Source organism: Rosa rugosa, chromosome 1, assembly GCF_958449725.1.
Source record: "Rosa rugosa chromosome 1, drRosRugo1.1, whole genome shotgun sequence".
In the NCBI taxonomy this organism is placed as follows: Eukaryota; Viridiplantae; Streptophyta; class Magnoliopsida; order Rosales; family Rosaceae; genus Rosa; species Rosa rugosa.
This window is the reverse complement of record NC_084820.1, coordinates 20,517,762-20,538,640: the sequence shown is the minus strand read 5'-3', so window position 1 is coordinate 20,538,640 and position 20,879 is coordinate 20,517,762. Positions and strand designations below refer to the sequence as shown.

The window sequence follows — 20,879 nt, the reverse complement described above, 5'->3', positions numbered from 1 at the left end:
GAACATGAACTATAATTTGCATCAAGGCCATGTATAAGCATCTTTGCAATCATATAAACCAAGCAGATCTGCCTCAAATGGCCCTACTTCATATTTTCAATTTGAAAATAAACTATTCATATTCAACAGACGCTTGTATTTCTTTTTGGTATGTTGATGGCTCGATGAAAAAGGCCAACAAATGCTGCGCCATTTAACAATGACAATACCAATAAAGAATACAGTGTGAAAGTACAGTGTAAAACGCAGTCTTGAGAAGACAGCTTCATGGAGTGACTATCTAAAAGACTTACTTAATTGTCAACTGCCACAACCTCCCCTGATCCTTCCTAATTCACTCATTATCAGAACTTGTGCCTGGTGCAGCTGGAACTTGATCATTTTTCTTACCCTTGTCAGTATTTGAAGACGAATTTCCTTTCCGGAAAGAAGGCAAATCGTTTGCATCAGTGTGAGATGAAGGGGAAGCCATTCCTTCCTCAATAGGAAGGGTTCTCTTTGAGCCCTCCAAGGCAACACCAAGGACTATATTTTCTTCTAGAGCAGGTCTTGTTGTTGGTGGCTCTGCAACTGGCATCTTTTCACCTTCTTGTTTCACTGGGGATGTCATTGATCCACCCGTTTTGTCAGCACCACTTGCAGATGAGGAAAATGCAGGATTACTAGAAGTGCTCTGAACTACATTTCCACTTGCATTATTCAGTTGCTTTCTGCCAGACATCTTCTCCGTCAAATGATTAGATATCGGGTCCGCAGCCTTGGAGTCAGAATCAGACTTTTCTGCATCTTTAGAATTTGTATTGGAGTTCGACCTTGACTTGATTGTTGCTTTATCAACTACTTTGGGATCAGAAGGAGATGACTTTGAAGCAGTGGGGTTGTCCTTGGGGATTGAATTTGGCGTCCTGGCATCTCCCTTGGTTTCAGATGTTGGTGTTGTCTTGGAGTCCGATACTGATGTTGCAGCAACTTTAGCATCCACCTTGGAGTCAGGTTGTGGCCGCACTGTGGCCTTCCCATCTCGCTCTCCACTGGTCTGCACTGAACGACTTTTTTTTTTATCTTCTCCATTTATCTTGTACGAGGGTTCGACTAGCAACAACGGGCGTCTAGGTGATACTCCACCACGACTATACATTGAGTCCGCAAATGGCATACTGTCCAAGTCGGTATCGCTATACATTTTCTGCACTGTACGGATTGGTGTGGCAAGTCGGGCCTTGTGATGGCTGATGACTCTAAGAAGATCCATGAGTATAGCTTCCTATTGGTCAGAGATTCAAATACTAGTAAGCTTAACCATCAATGGTGTCATGGAGACAAATTATGATAAAACAGTCAAAACTCTTTAAACAATCTACATTAATTAAGACAATTGTTTGTTTTGATTATAATTCCTAGGTAATGATGATATCATCTATGCCCACTCCTCGTTCATGTTATAAATTATAAGTTGGGGGTCAAAAGGACAATTATAACAAATGAAGTTTCTGCCCAGATGGACTAACAACTCTGGCTGCAATCTCTCCAAAGTGATCCTATAGCAGCAAGTAAATCAATCATGCTTGGCCTCACTACCGACCTTTGTATATGTGGTCACATTAACTAAATGCATCTGGGTTCTAACATTTTGGGGATTATATGTTGCTATGCATAATTGGAACTGGGTGAAGCATGCATATTTGAAAATAAAGTTTTAGTTTTTTGAGTAACTAGCTAGACATTTTATCAGCCTACTTGGATATTAGCTGATTGTTATTTAAAGCCTTCATTCTGTTGGTATTTTCTGAACCAAAAAGCCCTTACCTTGACACAGAGATACTCTTCATGATGTGATGTCTTCACAAAACAGGAAATCAAGATCTGCAATATGCACAAAATATTAATGCACAAAGATTACAACCCTCCCCCCTCCCAAAAGAAAAAGGAAAAGGAAAAGGAAAAGAAGAAAGCATGCAGCTGTTTTTTGGTAGCATTTTTATTTTTTTCTTTTCATTTTAACTAATGATAGAGAACCAAAACAAAGATGATAGTGGAAAGAGAGAAGATAGATCTTCGAGGGAGGAGAAACATATAGGATTTTCATAGAATATAAACCATGGAAAATGTAGACATTTTTTCTATCCTCTCTCATTTATTGGCTCCATTAAACAACAAACCACAAAGGCACAAACAATGGTAAATAGTTTTTTCTTTTAGGTTTATGTATCCTCTTTCATTTCCTCCTCACGTTACGTTGATGTAACATTCTCCAATGCTGGCTCCATTTTCTCCGTCTCATTAACTTTAAAATAGAAAGACAAAGAAGAACAAAAACAAACACTTGCCTAAACGGCACTTATATGTCTCCTTAATGATGTTGCTTAGTTTTTTAACTTCATCATCTTGTTGGCAATTTAAAACTGACATGTACATTTTGGATCCTGCAGCAGGGCCCAAATGTCTTCCGATATAAATCAGACATTAACTTGAAACTAAATGTTAAAACTTGACAGAGATCCTATGAAGAGACTTACAAATGTGGATACTGTAACTCTGTAAGAACGTAAAAATATTTAGCACTAACCATGAGAGCTTGATTATCGGGAGTAACGTTTTCCAGAAATACTCTTCTATGCAACCTCTGCTGTTCCACTTGAGGATTCTTGGACAAGACTTTGCGCATGTCGGCAACAATACTCTGCGCACATATAAGAGATATCAACAACCAGTCAACCACTAATTTCAATACTACTGAAAGTCATACAGTAATCTTGTGAACACATTGATACAAACAGATGATCTTTAGTCTGGTCAGAATTTTTTAACACAGTGATTATGATGCATATAGAAAAATCAGATCTTACTCCTTACATTTATCTTATGGACATCCAAGTGACTAATGGCAAGGTGAGTTTTGATACGCCAATGAGTTTTTTGAGTGAGATTTCTCACAACATTCACTGTGAACTTATGGTTTGGGATGTGTACAGCTTCACGATCTTCACCTCTTACAATAGTTGGCGACCACCAACCTACATGCTACATGTGACAAAAAGACCCAGATTACTATATAAAGTAATTTAAAATATCTGCAAACATGGAATAAAATTGTTAACACCACAGTAAATTTATTGGTGAACAAATATAATATATCTTCACCAAAAAAATCGTGCCTAATATCTTTCTCTTTAACAAGATTATGCATAATATCTTTCTTTTCAGATGCTATTTTATCAAAGAATGAATATGGAGTGCTCAAATACAAACCTCAACCGTGCCAGATACTTCATAGCCTTCTATTTTAGTTTGAATCCACTCATTCACAACAAAAGGGCGGGTGGCATGAATCATTGCACTTGACAGGAAATTTGTAAATATCTACATTTAGAAGAAGAAATTGTGGGTCAACAAAATAAAATAAACTAAGCTATTTAAAGGAAAACAAGGAAAATTGGGGAACAAAATTAAAGGGTTTCACCTCACGGCCAGCCAGAGTCAATAAGACTGTCCCAAGACCTCCTGCAGTAAGCCATTTTTGGGTAGAGAAACCTAGCAACTCCATGAATAACGAAACAGCAGCAACCCATACAGCAGAGTACACAGCTTTCCCAGCAAATTGGAAACCCATCTGTTCAAAATGAAAGAGCTAATTAGTTAAGAATTAACTACAAAGCACTTGAGAGAGAGACATATGGCAGGTTGATATGTTGAATATCCAATTTTATTATAGCCAATGCTATTAATGTACACAATAATTAGACCTTAGATGTTATTGGAATTAACAAAGCATATTGATGATATTTGAGTGCCTCTTCAACAAGTTATGCACATAAATGAAAGACCAGTGACTGAAATATAAGATCATGGTACATGAGGTCAAGCTTATTTAAAGAGATGTGCATGAACAGATAAACTATTTGATTTTCATGGCTCTAATCATTAGTCCACACTCCACAGCTACCAAGTCTAAAATTGTAACAACAACTTAGATTATACTTATAGCACTTAATACTTACATTTCTTGTATCACTGGACTCGTTACTCTCCATAAATAATTTCTGTGTTTGTTGGATCAAACTGCGTAAAAGAATTAGAGAAGTGTTAATTTCATTGCATTGAAGAGTACTGGTAATCAGAAACACAGTTCTTAACATGTATAGAAAGACTGCATGTGGCCTAACAGTCTTAAGTCTTAAGTCTTAAGTCTACAGTCGAGCATTTTCAAGAAAGAAAAAAGAAAAAAAAAAACATAAATAGGCCGACCTTGATAAACAATAGGCAAAAGACAGAACAGTTGACAGCGATCTTATAAAGTCCAAAAGCCGTTGCTTAACGACCTGACTAGCTTCTGTAGGTAGAACAACTGGATCCAATGCCCTGCAAGAAAAACCACTGTGATCAGTACATTACTTCCAAAGGTGATAGGCTCCACATTTATAAAATGTCTCCAAATGTTCTGTTTTGGGGGAACTTCAGTCACCTGCATTTTCTCTTTTTGAGGTACAAACAGTAATACCATGGAACAATTTTGACATTGTTATAGTAGAAGAAAAAGAACTTTGTTGGTGAGAAAGGATTAACAACTGTTCCACTTCTATAATCATGCTGACTACATAGTTGAAGGCAAAGAAACTAGTCAAACTTGTAATGATGTTGAATTTTCTCTCCATAAGATTCCAAAACAGTTGTTTGACTAGATATCCACTTTAGGCAAAATTCCTTCTTCGTTAGAGAACTTTTAGATTTTCTCACTTTTATTATTTCAAAATTGTTTTGGTGGAGGAAGCAGCTGTTTTTGGATCTGTTTAATACTTCTCATGAAAAGATAAAACTTAGAGATAACCACAAAATTACAACACAAGGACACCTGCAAATGAGCATTGCTCCCGTCCATAGGAGCAAAGGTTGAATATATGAGTTCGTAACATAGTGTGTGTTACTCTTTTTCCAGCTGCTATCATTCTTCTGCAGGAGGTTATGAAAAACTAGTTAATATTATCAGGTGTACGTCCCAATCCAGAATGAAGGCAAAATTTAACTACAATTACTATATAAACAATGATGAACAGACATGCGGATAAACATACACTAAGGATTAGGTTTCTGCTCAGACGCATAAGTGGTGTGAGACCCCATATGGCAAATATAATGACGCCAACTGATGGAACCAATTTGAATACAAGAGGATAACCTTGCAAAACATCATATGACCTGCATAATAAAAGAACTGTTTATTAATATCTAGAAAAGAAGACTCCACAAATCACAAATGTAGAGCGCTAGAGATGGCACCATAGACTACTGACAAACATGAAAACCTGCGTTTACAGTATATGCACCAACTGATCATACAAGTATCTCATGGAATTCCAGATACTATTAACCAAGCCAAAACACCAAGTTATCCTTCTAACTTGTCTAGACTAATATTCCTGAGTGGTTTTATTGTCATCTACCATTGTTACTAGAGGTCAAAAATATTATTGTTGCTCATAAGTAGGGAGAGTAGGATATTAATGACAGAGTCAAACATGATACATCAAAATAACCTTCCTGAAACTCATCCAGGCCACCAAATACCTATTACCATTAATGGGACAAAAGGTTTGCAACTTAATCTTCAAAATAAAAAGATGCTCTTCTCATGTTTTGGTACTGTAACTAAGTTTCCTTATCATACAATCAAGCCAAACAATGTTTTTATGAAAGAAACTAAAACAATAAAAATAAGAAGTAGAACCAAACATTGGAAGGAAACTAAAGTAAAGCCAGAAAAAAGTATAGCATTGTCAAACATAAATTATTGTAGTATAAATTTATAAAGCAAACAAACCATAAGTGTAAGGCATGAATATGCATATCTGCGTCCAGAGAAAATCAAATGACAAAAATTACCTTTTCAACACCATGGTAGCTGTCTTCAAGCCATGTTGGCCAAAAGATTGGCCTGATGTTACAGATGAATGGCACTTAAACACATGATATCTGTGAGGTACAGTATGTATGGGCCTGTATACATTCTCTGATAAACCAATACTCCAAGAATCCAGTTTCTGAAACTGTTTAAGAAAATATAAATCTCATAATTATTTTCTGACTCTCCAAAGAATCCATAAAATAAGAGAGCAAGCTTCTAAAAAGATGCAACCCTAGCCAAACCCTCTAGTTTTAAGAAATGGTTTTGCTGAATAGAAAATTAGATTTCAAAAATCCACTCAAGACCAAGGTCTTAGACCTCGTATTGGAAACAGGAGATAATTCTAAACATATTTCCTGAGAGTCTCTACAGTTCCATAAAGCCTGAGAGCATCAATATGACAGTATTCCAAGGGAAGCTTGTAAGAAGGTGCCACCCATAATATATTCAAATATTCCAAACCTCTACTTTTGATTTACAGTTTAGCCACTTGATGAGAATGAATAGAAAATAGATCATATAATATGCCATCTATAGCACTTAAAACCATCTGCTTTTGGTATTAATTTTGATTACTTTCCAAATTTTGTCTGTAATTTTGAGAACTTCCACAAGTTTAATCACTGCAAGTCATTGGCAATGCAATGCTTGAGTAACACAAACTATTTACGCGGGGTGAGAATCTAAAGTGTTCAGGCACAGATCATACCGAGACTCGAGATGTAAGGGGAGTGCATGATAGATGTAATTTGTCCCATCCTATTCCCCTCTGTAAAGAATGAAATTACTTTACAAATTAACAAAAATTGATTGCTGGATAATAATGATACGAAAGTTAAAAAAAAAAAAAAAAAAACAAGAGTCTTGTAGTACCTTAAACTGTTTCTGGTACCCCTGATTCTTGCAAAGTCCCAATCCATGGGATAATTGCAACGAACCAGTGAGGACCATTATTGGATTGCAATGAGTAGGTCAGATCATAAGGCAACTCAATACCACCTAGCCTTCAAAAGCCAAGTAACACTGAAAATATTCCCGAAGAGATCAATCAGTCTTCGACAACACAGCAACACAGAACCAGAGTCAGCAAAATGAAGGACTCTCACCAGCTCTGAAACATTCAAGTATATTTCATCACGGCTACACCCAATAACACTCTTAAAATGCAACATCAACCAACTGTTCAAATAGTCAAAATTTCACTGTGCATAAATAAATTAGCACATAATAAACAACTCAACCCATCACATTGAACATATTCCCTCAAAATAGTCCTACACATTCAATCTTTCGTACTACTCAATGCATCAATCTCTCCACACCCAGAAACACCAAAACTTGTAAAAATCAAAATCCCAATCAAATAGCATCGTAAACTACTAACAATTACGTTCCTTGATAAACTATTTCTCACTAATTAATCCCCAGCAGCCCAAACCCTAGCAAGTTTCAGCTCTTGAATTTACATGTTCATGTACTTGTGATAAACACCAAAAACAATAACAAAAACAAAGAAAAGATCAAGACTTTGAGGCTCCGGCACGAAGGTTTGATTAGGGTTTGAAAGATTACCTGGAAAGACGAAGCGAAATTCAGAGGCTTTACGACGGAATTGAACAAGAGACGACGACGACGACGGTGGTGGTGTTATTCGTTTTGGGTTTGTTTTCCAGACAAAATGAGTTTTTTGGCCACGTGGAGTTTTTGGAGGACCTTTTGGCTTTTTCATTTTGCAATTTTTATTTTTATTTTTATTTTTTGTGACAATGGCTATTGCTGTTTTAATCGCCACAATCCGTCACTAAGGGCAACTCCAACCATAAACTCTATTTGGGGGTGCTATTCTCATTTTAGCACCCCCTTGTTGCACTATTCACATAGGACTCAATTCTCATCTCCAACCATGAGGTGCTATATGAGGGTGCTGTTTTCACTATTCTTGACTAAAATATAATATGAGTATAATTTTGATGAATATTATATTAAAAATATGTTAATTTAATTAAATAAGGTAAAAATAAATAATTTAACATTTTATCATAATATTTAAAAATTATTCTTATTAATCCCTTGTTGTACTGTTCCAACGGGTATATTTTTTCCCTCAATTTTCTGGTAATTTTTTAAATTTTTTTGAAACAAAAAGGAAATAATAACTCTTCAATTAATAAGAGCCGTTGATAAGTTTTTTCCCCTTAAATCTGAGCCATCAGATTGAAAATGGATCTGTTGAGTATAAAAAAAAAAAAAAAAAAAAAAAAGGGCACATCGGACCGTCCATATTTAAACCTGATCAATCAGGACCGCCGATTTCATGACCGTTGGGGGTTCTAACGGTCAGCAGGGGACAGAAAATGCTCGCGGGCCCCACGTCTGCAGATGAAAAAGCCCCTCACCTTCTCTCTCCAGCTCCTTGGCGCGCGTGCTGACCTTCTTCCCTTCAAATGGCGCGCGCGTCTCCTTCCTTCTCCACCCCTGGCGCGTTCCTCCCTCTTTTGGGCTGAGACAGCCCACATGCTGGCCCCCATGAACAGTGTCGAGTCCTGGTCTTGGAAAAGTCTCAAATATGAGACTTCAAATGGCTCCAAGTCTTATATTTATAAGACCAGATCCACCAAAAAGCCTTGGTTGGAGATGCAAAGTCTTATAATTGGCCAATTTTGAGTTTGGCACCCCATGGTTGGAGTTGCCCTAATAATACGCAAGACGAATCTAGGAATCCAATTATAATCAATTCCGTTCTACAAATTTGATTGCAGCATTGTTTACACTTGTTTTCTAGGGTTTTGATTGTGTACAAGGAAGCCTAATGTGATTTGATAAACGTGACCATATCTCTAAACTCTAGGTTTTGTAACGACCGTTGCGCTATTTTACTCATCGGTTACGTGTTACGTTGATTTGATGCCACCTCGTTTAGCTTACTTTAAAGATTTAGCTTTATAGAATGTGTCTTTAAGGTCCCAAGAGAAATGCTTTGTGATTGAGAGATCAGTCATTTTTGTGAAAGCTCAAACCAAAATTTTGAATCAAAATTGGTCTACGATGATTTTGCTGGTACTTCGGCTTGAACCATTTCCTTTCTTTATGAATTAATATGTCAATTTTATATTCTATTTTACATATAATATATCTTTTGGAGGTTAGTATTAAGGGGAAATGATCATTTACCCCATTTTGGAGTTAATTAACTCCACTTACCCAAACACTCTAACAGATTGCCCACTTATCCAAACACTCTAAGAGTGTGTTTGGATGCAGGAAAATACGCTGGAATTTAATTAAAATTCAGGATTTCAGAATTCCATCTCTCAGATTTCCCCGTTTGGTATCCTATTCCACAGAATCTGTAAATGACACAGAAGAAAATTCGAGGTCGAGATTTCCAGTTTCAATTCCCTCAAAAGTAGACGTTATTTGTCAATTCCTTCTAAGCTAATTCACTGTATGTACCTTTTTTTTCTACCAAATCATTGTTTATCGACTCTGCAACCAGAACCAAAACCCAAATCCCAAATCCTAATAAAAATGGGTGGTGCCAGCAACAGGTTCTTGAGCCTACTCTCCACCACGACGCACCCTTTGCCTCTCCATCTCCACCAATGCTTCCCTTGTCTCCTCCTCCTCCGCCTGTCTCGCCGCTCGTCCAGTCCCTCACTCTTGTCTCGCCTTCATCATTCTACCCTCTCTTGTCGCTCCTTCCAAATCTGATTGTTAGAGGAGACAGTGTCATCCTTGTTTCACCTCCACTGGACAGCTTGATTATAATTTGGTGAAGGAAAACTGGATTGGGTGACTTGTATTGGGGAAATGGATTGTCATTATATTTAATAAAAAATGGTTTTGTGTATTCTAATTTTAGTTCTCTAAATGAACAAGATTCTTGAATTACTATGGCTTCAACTGTACTTCTGAGGCAACTAAAAAAAAGAATGGGGTTTTGTTGAATATGAATTTGGTGTTAAAAAAAAATGACATCTTCTAATTATTTACTCTATATCTTTTCTTGTTGTTGTTGTAGCTGTTGCTTTGGTTCATGAGTGATGATGATGATGATTTGGTTGCTGCAAAGAGGCATGGAAGCAAAATTTGTAAATAGATTATGTCAAAATTGCTTCACTAGTTTGCTATTTACATGAACAAAGGGCTGAATTTGCTAATATGGTATTATAGGTTCTGAATGATTTATGCTTACTGTTGATGCCATTGTGAATTGGTTATACATGTCATTGTGCTAATTGTTTTTCTTGTTTTCTTCGCTCTTTTGATGAATGCTTTGCTCTGCTCTCATTTAATTGAGTCATAAGTAACAATTGCCATACTTTGAATTCTCGTCATTTTTGAAATTCTATATGATGATATCCAAACAACGGAATTCTCAATTACTAGAATTTAATTCCTAGAATCATAATTCTTGTCATTTAAGAATCTCTGTGGAAATTGGAAATTCTTCATCCAAACACACTATAAAAGATCATTTCCCTAATACCCAATTAAGTATTTTTTTATTCCTTTTTATTTATTTTTAGGACAATTTTGCCCTCTCCTTCTTTGTCACTTAGAGAGAGAAGTCATCAGAGACCTTGCCGGACTCCGGTGACCAGTGGCCGGCAGCGGACTCCGGCGACCGGAATCCAGCAACCAGTCACCGGAATCTTGATTCCGGCTACCGGATTCCGGCTGCCGATTTTATTGCCCTCTAATAATACCCAATAATCATATTATTGCCCCCCAGTAGAAACATTATTGGCCCTTAATAATATAATTATTGCCCCCCCCCCCCAGTAATATGATTATTGCCCCCAGTAGACACCTAAATGAGGTTTTTATTTTTATTTTTTGTCTTTTTTTGTTTTTTTTCAAAATGTTGAATAATTTCTCAATGGAATGTACATTTCACATTCACATTGATGACACATGAGACATTTTCCATATAAAAAATTTGAGTATATCTTTGCACTTGAGGCTGTTGTTTGTAATTCTTGTAAATGTTTTCGTTAGTTAACTGAACACTTACAAGTCACAGCGTAATATTATTCGGAAAAAAAAGTTACAACTTATTAAAAAAAAAAGTTGTAACTATAATAGTGGAAAAATAAACAACAATTTTCTTCTATATGGGAGTCTCCTCCTCCTTATTGGGTGAAGCTTCATTTTGATGTTGCATGTGCTGTAATGTACTCGTGTAGTAAGTAATACGAGATGAATTTGGAAGACCGCAAGGTGCCTTGGTTGTTCTTGTCGATGGGGCACTCGATTCGTTAGTAACGGAAGTTGCAGTTTTGAGGTGTGGAATGCTTTATTGTAAAGAGTTGGGTTTTAGTAAAATTGAGATTGAAGGTAATGCTTTGAAGTTTGAATGTGTTGAAGGCTCTAGATTTTTAATGACTCTGACAATCTGACTTGAGTGAGATTGGGGTTGTCATTGAGGATTTCAAACATGCGACTGCAGAATTAGAGATGGTTAAATGGAAACATGTTAGAAAGAAGTACAATCAAATTGCTCATGTTTTAGCCCGGTCAACATTGACTATGGCTAGGAATATGTTTTGCTGTGAAATTGGCCCTCATTGGCTACAAGACCCTGTTGAGAAATACACTATGTAAGAAGTTGGGGGCAAAGGCATGCATCGGCTGCTATTACCCATTTTGCATTAAGCTTACACCACCTCAGCGTTACTTATTTTTCACATTAAACTAACCAATCAATTTGAGGGGACGAAGAAAAGTCAGAAAACCCGATCAAACTTCCAAATCCCGAGGAAATGGGAGACGACAACGAGGAGGTGAAGAACAAAGCTCTCCAGATAATCACACAACACAGCCAGAACTTACCTTCTCTCGTCGTCTTCGATCTCGACTACACTCTCTGGCCTTTCTACTGCGAATTTGAAGAAGATGACATGCCATATCTGTACCCACAAGCCTTGCCCATATTGCATGCTCTCAAAGAAAAGGGAGTATCAATGGCCGTGGCCTCAAGATCCCCAACTCCCGATGTAGCCAAATCGTTCCTTCAAACTTTGGGCATCAGCTCCTTCTTTGTGACCCAGGTCTCAAAACTTATGATCTTTCTTATGAGTTTGTAGTTTTGTTTCAATGATGTTGTTAGATCATTTTGGTTTGTCAAGTCTTAACTGTTATTACGTGTGTGTGCAGGAGATTTTCCCGAGCAGTACTCACAAAACAAAGCATTTTCAGAATATTCATGCAACAACGGGGGTGCCCTTTACCTCAATGCTATTCTTTGATGATGAGGATAGGAATATTCATGCGGTAAAATTTGACTAGCCCATTTTACAGCCCTGGTTTTCATCTAGGATAGGGTACTTTTACATGGAATGGTTGAAATGAGTTTGTATATATTGTACCATTTTTGTGTTTGTTCTTCTTTTAGTGTTAATTAATTAATACAAATGGTTGATGGTTCTCAACTATCTTTCTTTCCGGGCTTTGACAAATATATGGTTGTCAAATGGTATTTACAGGTATCGAAAATGGGGGTGACAAGCATTTTAGTTGGTAATGGGGTGAACCTTGGAGCTTTGAGGCAGGGATTGTCTGAGTTTTCAAGAAAGTCAGCTTCATCTAGCAGGAGGGTTTAGGGATAGTTTTTGGTATCCCTGTAGTGCTCGGTGCCATCTTTACTTCCTTCCAGTGTTGTCAATTAATACCATGAGATTGATGTATTATTCATAGCTTTGAAAGCAAAGTTCATATCAATTCATACCTTGAGATTGACTGAGGTTGTGTAAGCATCATTTATAGTACCTCAGATACATTCTCGTAATTTTCATTGGCTATATTGTATCAAAATCTTAAGCTGCAAATTATCCATCTTTTAGAATTTAAGACAGTTTTATGTTGTTGGGGTCCAGCATTTATCTTCTTTCTCTGGTTAGTTCCTGCTATTAGTCTCAAACATATATACAAGGGAAGTCTGTTCTTACAGGAAAGCTGCATTCTGCTCAAGAATTATGAGGGTAAATGGTGGGGGGAATTTCACACTCTTTAGCTTGACCTTTACAATCCCAAACTAGTTACAGGCTTTTACTTCGAGCTATAGGTTATTTTAACTTTCAAAATCGACCACCAAGATTGATACTTTCCTGTTATCTAGGGTACCATGTCAACTGCTACATTTACCAGATGCCTGGAAATTTATTGAAGGCAGCTTTTGGTTGTTTCTAATGGAGGTGACGTGTTACTTAAATGCACATGTAATGGATTCAGTGTTTGACTAAGGAAGATCATTTCTGATATTAATTGTTCTGTATTGCCGATGAATCTATTTATTTTATCTGTTGGCTATATGAACTGCTATAGAATGCATCTGATGCACCCCTAAAACTCTTATGATAGCTAAAACAAGGAAATTTGCAAGATGAACTTAAAAAAACTGCAGAAATATAATTTCCTAACTTGGGGACTTACAATTGGTAATCAAATTCGTGGTTAAATTGTTTGTCAAAAACAAAATAATTACATGCGCATGAATTAATACACGTAAGTTAAAAATAAAGAATCCGTGCTTCATTTTCACATTGCAGCTAAGTGTTGAGGTCTCTAAATGGAGATCTTAAGTCAGAAATTACTTCACATTTCTTCATCATGGTAGGCGTAGAAACATTCTCTTTTTCTGGGTTAATAAACTCATCAGTCCATTCCAAATCCATTTTTGGACCTTGGTTTTCAAAAGAGAGCACCATCTCTTCCAACATACCCCTCAGTTGTTTGTCTGTACTGGAGAACTGACTGATACTTTCTGATGACAACTTAATGACATCTTCAAGTACATTTCTTCTTTCACTCTTGAGTTCTTCAATTAAGGCATCTGAATTTCTCAGCTTTGTCTTCATCTGATCACTCCGTTTCTGCGCTTCCAGCTCTTTTGTTTTCAATTCAGCTTCAAACTCCAGTGCTCGCTGTTGTGAATCATACAAGGATTTCTGCTGTGATTCCAGCTTTGTCTGTAAACTACAGATTTCATCCTCAAGTTCCGCAATCACTGACTTCTTTTCTTCATTTTCAACTGCAGCCATAATCTGTGCAGCAGTGATGTCTTCCCAAGCATCATGGATGAGATTAATTTCTGCCTGTTTTTCAGCTAGCTGTGAAGAGAAAGAAACTACTGAGCAATTAAACTTATTCTCCAAGGACTCCACAAGCTGCATGAGATCATTCACTCTCTGGTACTTCTCTTCTACAAGTTGGATAAGTTTCTCCTTCTCATGCTCAAATAGTCTCTCTGCGCCAATTTGGGCAAGCAAAACACCTGTGAACTCTCTCATCAGTGATTCATGCTCTAGCTGGCTGACCTCGTTCTGGAGTTTCTCCAAGGACATTGCTGCCTCTATTTGTGCAGAACCAGCATTTTCTGCATCTGCATCTGTTCTCTGGAGCTTCTGCTCCAGTAACACGATCTGCTGCTGGAGGTTTTCTACTGTTTTGTCTTTCTCTTCTAGAACACGAAGAAGACCCTTATTCTCTTGCTTGATGGTCTCCCCAACATCTACCTCTGCAAGAAGAGAAGCTTCTAACTCTTTACGTATGCCCAGACTTACTTCAAGATCAGTTCTTAAATTTTCAGTGATGGACTTCCATATATGCAATTCCATTTCAATTTCACTTCCTTCACTGATTTTCTCAGCCAACTCAGTATTTGCTCTCTCTAAGGCATCATTAACTTCTCTACGTTCTCTTTCTAGAACACTTTCAATCTGCAAAAGTTGCTGTTTCAAGCAAAGTTCATGCTTGGATGAGTCCTCCAGCATTTCCTTGTACCTGTCAAGTTCTTCCTGCATTAGAAGTTGTTCTTTCTCAATGAGATCCAAAGCTTCAATCCTCCTAGATAAAAATGCAGCCTTCTCACGTTCTTCTTCGATACCTGCCTGTGCAATAACCAGAGCAGCATTCTTCATCTCCACTTGCTGCATCAAAAGAGATATATACTCTTCTTTCTCTTTGTCAAGAAGAACCATTTCAGAACGCTCATTTGAAATCTTCAACTGAGCCTCAGAGATTCCAAGCTTCAACACCAATAACATGACAGAAAGCTCCTCGTTTTGCAACTTGAGCTGCACAGTTAGAGAGTGACAAGCTTCCAACTCCATCTTGAGCTCATTTATTGCTGCATCTTTACACTCTAGCTCAGACTTAAAGACATTCACATCACCTGTCATCTTCTCTAGTTGGGAGCTCCATTCAGTCTCTTTTTCCCGATTAATTGTATAGTCTCTGTGCATCTGCTCCATTTCCATCTTCAGCTCATTTATTGCTGCATCTTTACACTCTAGCTCGGAAATATAGCTTTTCACATCACCTGTCATCTTCTCTAGTTGGGAGCTCCATTCAGTCTCTTTGGCCTGATTAATTGCATAGTCTCTGTGCATCTGCTCCATTTCCATCTTGAGCTCGGTTATTGCTGCATCTTTTCTCTCTAGCTCGGAAATATAGCTTTTCACATCACCTGTCAACTTCTCTAGTTGAGAGCTCCAGTCAGTCTCTTTGGCCTGATATGTTGTACAGTCCCTGTGCATCTGCTCCATTTCCATCTTGAGCTCGGTTATTACTGCATCTTTTCTCTCTAGTTCGGAAATATGGCTTTTCAGATCACCTGTCATCTTCTCTAGTTGAGAGCTCCATTCAGCCTCTTTGGCCTGATATGTAGTACAGTCCCCGTGCATCTGCCCCATTTCCATCTTGAGGGCGGTTATTGCTGCATCTTTTCTCTCTAGTTCAGAAATATGGCTTTCCAGATCACCTGTCATCTTCTCTAGTTGAGAGCTCCATTCAGTCTCTTTGGCCCGATATGTAGTACAGTCCCTGTGCATCTGCTCCATTTCCATCTTGAGCTCGGTTATCGTTGCATCTTTTCGCTCTAGCTCAGAAATATAGCTTTTCACATCATCTGCCATCTTTTCAAGTTGAGAGCTCCACTCAGCATCTTCGGCACCATTTGTAGTACAGGCTTTATGCATCTGCTCCATTTCCATGTTGAGTTCTTTTAGTGCTGCATCTTTACTCTCTAACTCATATTTACAAATGTTCAATTCATCTCTCATTTTTTCAAATTGAGAGCTACATTCATATTCCTTAGCTCTGAGATCTGAGGTGAGGTCTCTCTGCATCTGTTCCAATTCTAACCTGAGCCCAGTTATTGCTGCATCTTTGTTCTCTAACTCAGACTTATAGTTGTTCAGGTCCGCTGTCATATTTTCCAGTTGAGAGCTCCATTCAGCTTCTTTAGCCCTATGATCTGCAACAGAATCTCTGTGCATCTGCTCCAATCTTTTGAGCTTGCTTCGCAGCTTTGCCAAAGAAGGTGACCCTGGTGCAGATTGGATTTGGGCTTCCTGGAGTTCTTTGAGGGACATCCGCAACTCCTCATTTTCTTGCTGTAGCTTCCCTGCTTGATATTCCATTTCTTTGTGAAGTGTTGCTTTTGTGCTTAGAGATTGCCTTAGAGATGCAATTTCTTTGTCCCTCTCTGCAGTCAAGCGTTCCAGTTGCGATTTTTCATCCTCACTGTCAAAAGAGCCACTTGTAAAGCGTGTTTGGAATTCAGACACTTGAACTTCCAGACGCTTTCTACGGCTTTCTTCATGGGCCAAGGCATGGTTGCACATCTTCAGCTGCTTTTGAAGATCATCTGAAATTCTGGTTTGAGAATCCAATTTTGTCTGCAATGAACAAATCTCATCAAGCAATGAAGACTTCTCCCTCTCCCATTCTTTTTTACTTTCCTTGAACTGGTCTCGGAGCTTCTCATGTGCTTCTTCTAGATGCCTGAACTGCTCCTTCTTCCACTTTAGCTGATCTTGAACTTTCCGATTTTCCTCCTCTACTCTGAGAATCATCTCATCCCTTTCTCTTAGTTCTTTTGATGCATTAGCTTTCTTCTCTACTTCCAAACATTTCTTCTGTGAATCAGATAGACGTCCCTTGAGGCCTTGAATCTCTTCTTTGTATGCACGAATTGTTTGCTCTTCATCCATTTTCCTCTCATTTGCCTCATCTAAAGCCAATGCCAACACTCTGTTGGTTTCTTCCAATTTTCGGTACTTCTCATCACAATCAACTCGAAGTCTATCGTTTGCAGCCCTGAGATGTTGAATCATGGACTCTTTATCTTTCAAACTGCATTTGAGATCTTCACACATCTGCTGCGCTGTGGATATCTTTTCTGCATTCTCATTCAGTTCTTGAGCCTGCTTCTCGATTTTTAAACTTGCCTCCTGGACTTTACTGAGCTGCTCGTTGTGTGCTCTCCTCAAGTTTTCGGATAGTTCTGCTTTGCTTTTGTATTCAGTCCTGAGCTTCTCAAGCTCAGATTTAACTTCATCCAGCTCTACATAAACGCTGTCCATGTTCTTCTGCATTCAACAGTACTGTTTGCAAAAAGAAAAAAGAAAGAACTTATAATCCGCAGGCATAACAAAACTTTAATATGCAGTCATTAAGCATATACAAACAGCCTAAGTAACTAACTCATTTTAAACCCTCAGCCATATAACCATAAAATTACCAGTTCTTTCGAATCATAAGGACAATGTAGTAACACAACAAAACACAAAATGCAACTAAAGTGATAGTACTGCTAATGGCAAATCATGCTTTTGACAACCTCTTTATTTCTGACCTTTGATCAAACACAAATGCCTACTCATAACAACAAATGATAACTAAAACAACAAGAATGTCAGCAATTTAGCTTATAGCAGTTCAATTCTTTCGGACACATATTTGCAAGAAACTACTTGTGCAACTTCATCAAAAGATGATACTTATAAATAACCAAACACTTGCCTTTTCAATTAATTTGTGGACAAATGATACTTATAAATAACCAAACTCTTTTTTCATTTTCTTGGAAATCACTCATACAAATGAACAAAAGCCCAAGAACTTAGATCCAACCTAATATGGAAATTCATAAACACATATTATGAAACACTCCCAAGTCTCTGAATTTCCCAGACCCAGCAAATCAACAATCACAAAAAAAAAAAAAAAAAAAAAAATTGAAACTGGAAACCCCAGATTTCTTCATTTCTCTTTCAGAAGACCCAACAAAATTTGAGAAAAAGAAAGGTGAGCCCAGAAACATACCTGGTTTTGCGATTATGGGTTCTTCGTCATTAGGATTTATCGAAACTGTGGTAAAGGTTTCTGTGTTGTTTGTTCTTGATTGTTGAAGAATGTGAGAGGAAAAAAGGAGAATCGGAGAGAAAAGAGAGAGAGAGAGAGAGAGAGAGAGAGAGAAGTAGCCGTTGAAAATAGAGAAGAGGGAATTTCGCCCCTTTGTGGATTTGAAAATCTTTCTTACGGACGTTTATTAACGGCGTTATTGTGGGGTTTTTACGGCGTTATCTTTACTGAAAGGTTAAAGAGACTTGGTGGTGTTTTCCCAAAAGGATAAAACTAGCCGTTGGGAGTGGATTTCATTTGGTTTTGATTTGGGCCCTGGTTTTCAATCTTTAGAATTTATTAGGGCTTTGGATCCACAACTAACTTTTTTTATTTTTTTTATGTTTTATAAAGCAGAAATAGGATAAACTCCACGTCTTATCTCGAAATTTTATTGAAGAAAAAAAAAATTACAGAAAGCCGACTGATCAAACCAAATCAAGAGACAAACAAGTAAGGTAATTTTTCACTTTCTTTTTTTAATTCTGACATTTAAAATTCATACAATAAAAAAAAATGAAAAAGAAAATACCCGATCGGGCTCTCTCTCTCTCTCTCTCTCTCTCTCTCTCTCTCTCTCTCTCTCTCTCTCTCTCTCTCTCTCTCCAGAGACTACCGAAATTGTGAGAAATAAATTTCGATGGTAAAATTTTTATCAAAGTTGTGAGAGAATGAAAACAACTTATTTTTCATTCTCAAAAAAAAAAAAAAACAACTTATTTTAGTATTAAGTTTCAAAGACAAATACAAACATTCAAGAGGCTATTAGCTATTGATTATGGTCGTGGGCTCGGGTATTGATTATGTTTGGTCGGAAAGTTTACCAACGAAGCTTATCTGAAACAGCTTTTCCCAACATTTGGGTATGGAGTGGTCATCTTCTAGCATGATGATGATGATGACCAGAGCTATGGTTTTTAAGGATTAGGACGACGTCTTTTCTATGGAGGTGGTTCCCCTAACCTCCATTGCAAAATGGGTGAAATTCCTAGGGCTTGCACGGTTGTTGGTGTAATACTTGGCTAGTAGTGTTCATCCCCTCAGTATTTGACTAAAAAAATTATGCTCCACCGCTCTTCAATTTAAATTCAACGGTGAAAATTAATACAACTTTTAGAAATAGTACTTTCTACCATTGAATCTACATCTAGAGGCGAAACCTCATTCGTCAATTACTGATCAAGTGAATACTATTAAAGATTTGACTTTTTTTCTTCTTGTTTTATCACACTATGTGATTTACACTTAAATAGAGATATATATATATATATATATATATATATATATATATATTTTTTTTTTTTTTTTTTTTTTTTTTTGTGGTTCACTTTCAAGTAATGTCTTTCTTTCTTTTGGTTAAGTAGGCATTTGATTTTACACAACATAAAGATTCTCAATCACATAGCCAAACTCGTCTAGTCTATGAATCTCTTCACATGATAGATATCAACAAATAAAGGTCTCTTTCAGCCTACATTTTCCCATCACAACCATATGAAAACGAGAGAAAGCTCAATTTATACATGCCAAATCATTAATTTCTCAAAAGACAAATGCTCTCTATTTAAGGCATTTAGGCAACACAAACTTTCTCACTCACATAGCCGAACTCGTCTAGTCCATGAATTTTTCACATGATGCATATCAAGTACTTCTCACTAATAGGTATCATATGATAGTTATTAGTTGCCATGAATAAAAGGCTATTGGTTGCCAAGAGAATTTATGCACAGCAATCATAACGCGACATTATTGTATGATCAATCTACTAGTTTTATGTAAGTGGTTAAATTTAATGACAATATATCAACATAATTGACGGTCATATAAATTTTATTTATTTACTAATTCGTTACTTATTAAGTTTTAGTGTTGTCACCCAATCCGTTTCTCTAAAAAAAAAAAAAAAAGTGTTGTCTCCCATCAATGATATGATCATTCCTCAACTAATTTTCTTTGGGTAGGGACCAAGGACAAGTTCATTTCATAATTTTATTTGTAGGGTACTCTTGCATAGCAACTAGCTTGCAATTGACTAGCCCTTTTTTGCCACACAAGATCAGATAAGAGAGGCTTAAGAGCACAACCACAAGTCTTTTTAAGACTACAAACCACATGCTATATTGCTACCACATACAAAATATACCCAAACTGAAAGTGAAGCCTTGAAGTTTGTTTTGGGGTAGTGAGAGAGTGCTTCTTATATATTGTGCAATTGATTTTCGTAAATTAATGGCTACCTGTGTATTGGATGGCACTATCTTTGTCTTCCAGTCGTGCCGTTTTTGGTCAATATCCCTTTCAATATTTCATTCTCAGGTAACATGCAATTGGAATGGTAATATATATTCATGACAAGATCCCGAGTCTCAATCTTTTTATTGTCTTTTCGTTCATTCAGCGTGTTTCTGTACCAATAGAAAGGAAAGAGATTTTATCGATGCACATAAAGAAAATTTCATGTACAATTTCAAGATTGATAGTGAAAAAATAAAAATGATCAAGACGTTAAAGACAAATGAATAAAGAATGCTGTATATTATAGACTTATAGTGAACCATTAATTTTGTGCTAGGTCATAATCATGTCCTCTTAATTCACAGCTACCCGTGAAGCTTCTTGTTGCCATTCCAAATTGGCCAAATGATTTTTTTTTTATATATATATTTTTTTATTTTTATAAATATGTTAACAAACTAAAATTTAATGCCATATTAAAAAGCAAATTCCAAATATTTGGAAAAGTTTTAAAAATAAGCAATTTTCATATTCTATGTTCCTACTTTCCCAT

At 37.0% G+C, this 20,879-nt stretch overlaps 3 protein-coding genes across 4 annotated transcripts; 1 reads left to right on the top strand and 2 right to left on the bottom strand.

The window, feature by feature from the left end:
• Window positions 1-54: 54 nt before the first annotated feature.
• Window positions 55-7,604, bottom strand: LOC133723217 (mechanosensitive ion channel protein 2, chloroplastic). Of its 2 annotated transcripts, none has more exons than XM_062150033.1 (14): window positions 7,472-7,604; window positions 6,773-7,010; window positions 6,609-6,668; window positions 5,878-6,041; window positions 5,070-5,193; window positions 4,850-4,947; window positions 4,246-4,359; window positions 3,999-4,059; window positions 3,461-3,610; window positions 3,250-3,360; window positions 2,854-3,021; window positions 2,567-2,680; window positions 1,807-1,863; window positions 55-1,264 (listed from the first exon to the last, which is right to left on the bottom strand). In XM_062150033.1, the coding sequence occupies exons 2-14, from the start codon at window positions 6,848-6,850 to the stop codon at window positions 335-337; spliced, it is 2,229 nt and encodes a 742-aa protein (XP_062006017.1). In that variant the 5' UTR covers window positions 6,851-7,010; window positions 7,472-7,604; the 3' UTR covers window positions 55-334. The 2 variants fall into 2 exon arrangements, with proteins under 2 accessions (XP_062006017.1, XP_062006020.1); XM_062150036.1 differs by having other exon boundaries at window positions 6,773-6,922; window positions 7,472-7,584.
• Window positions 7,605-11,601: 3,997 nt separating this feature from the next.
• Window positions 11,602-12,755, top strand: LOC133723209 (uncharacterized). The gene is made up of 3 exons (XM_062150027.1): window positions 11,602-11,952; window positions 12,059-12,175; window positions 12,388-12,755. Exons 1-3 carry the CDS (start codon window positions 11,665-11,667, stop codon window positions 12,502-12,504), a joined length of 522 nt encoding a protein of 173 aa, XP_062006011.1. The 5' UTR covers window positions 11,602-11,664; the 3' UTR covers window positions 12,505-12,755.
• A 547-nt stretch (window positions 12,756-13,302) lies between these two features.
• LOC133723202 (uncharacterized protein At4g38062) lies at window positions 13,303-18,175 on the bottom strand. The gene is made up of 2 exons (XM_062150020.1): window positions 18,011-18,175; window positions 13,303-17,289 (listed from the first exon to the last, which is right to left on the bottom strand). The coding sequence occupies exon 2, from the start codon at window positions 17,278-17,280 to the stop codon at window positions 13,450-13,452; it is 3,831 nt and encodes a 1,276-aa protein (XP_062006004.1). The 5' UTR covers window positions 17,281-17,289; window positions 18,011-18,175; the 3' UTR covers window positions 13,303-13,449.
• Between the last annotated feature and the right edge of the window lie 2,704 nt (window positions 18,176-20,879).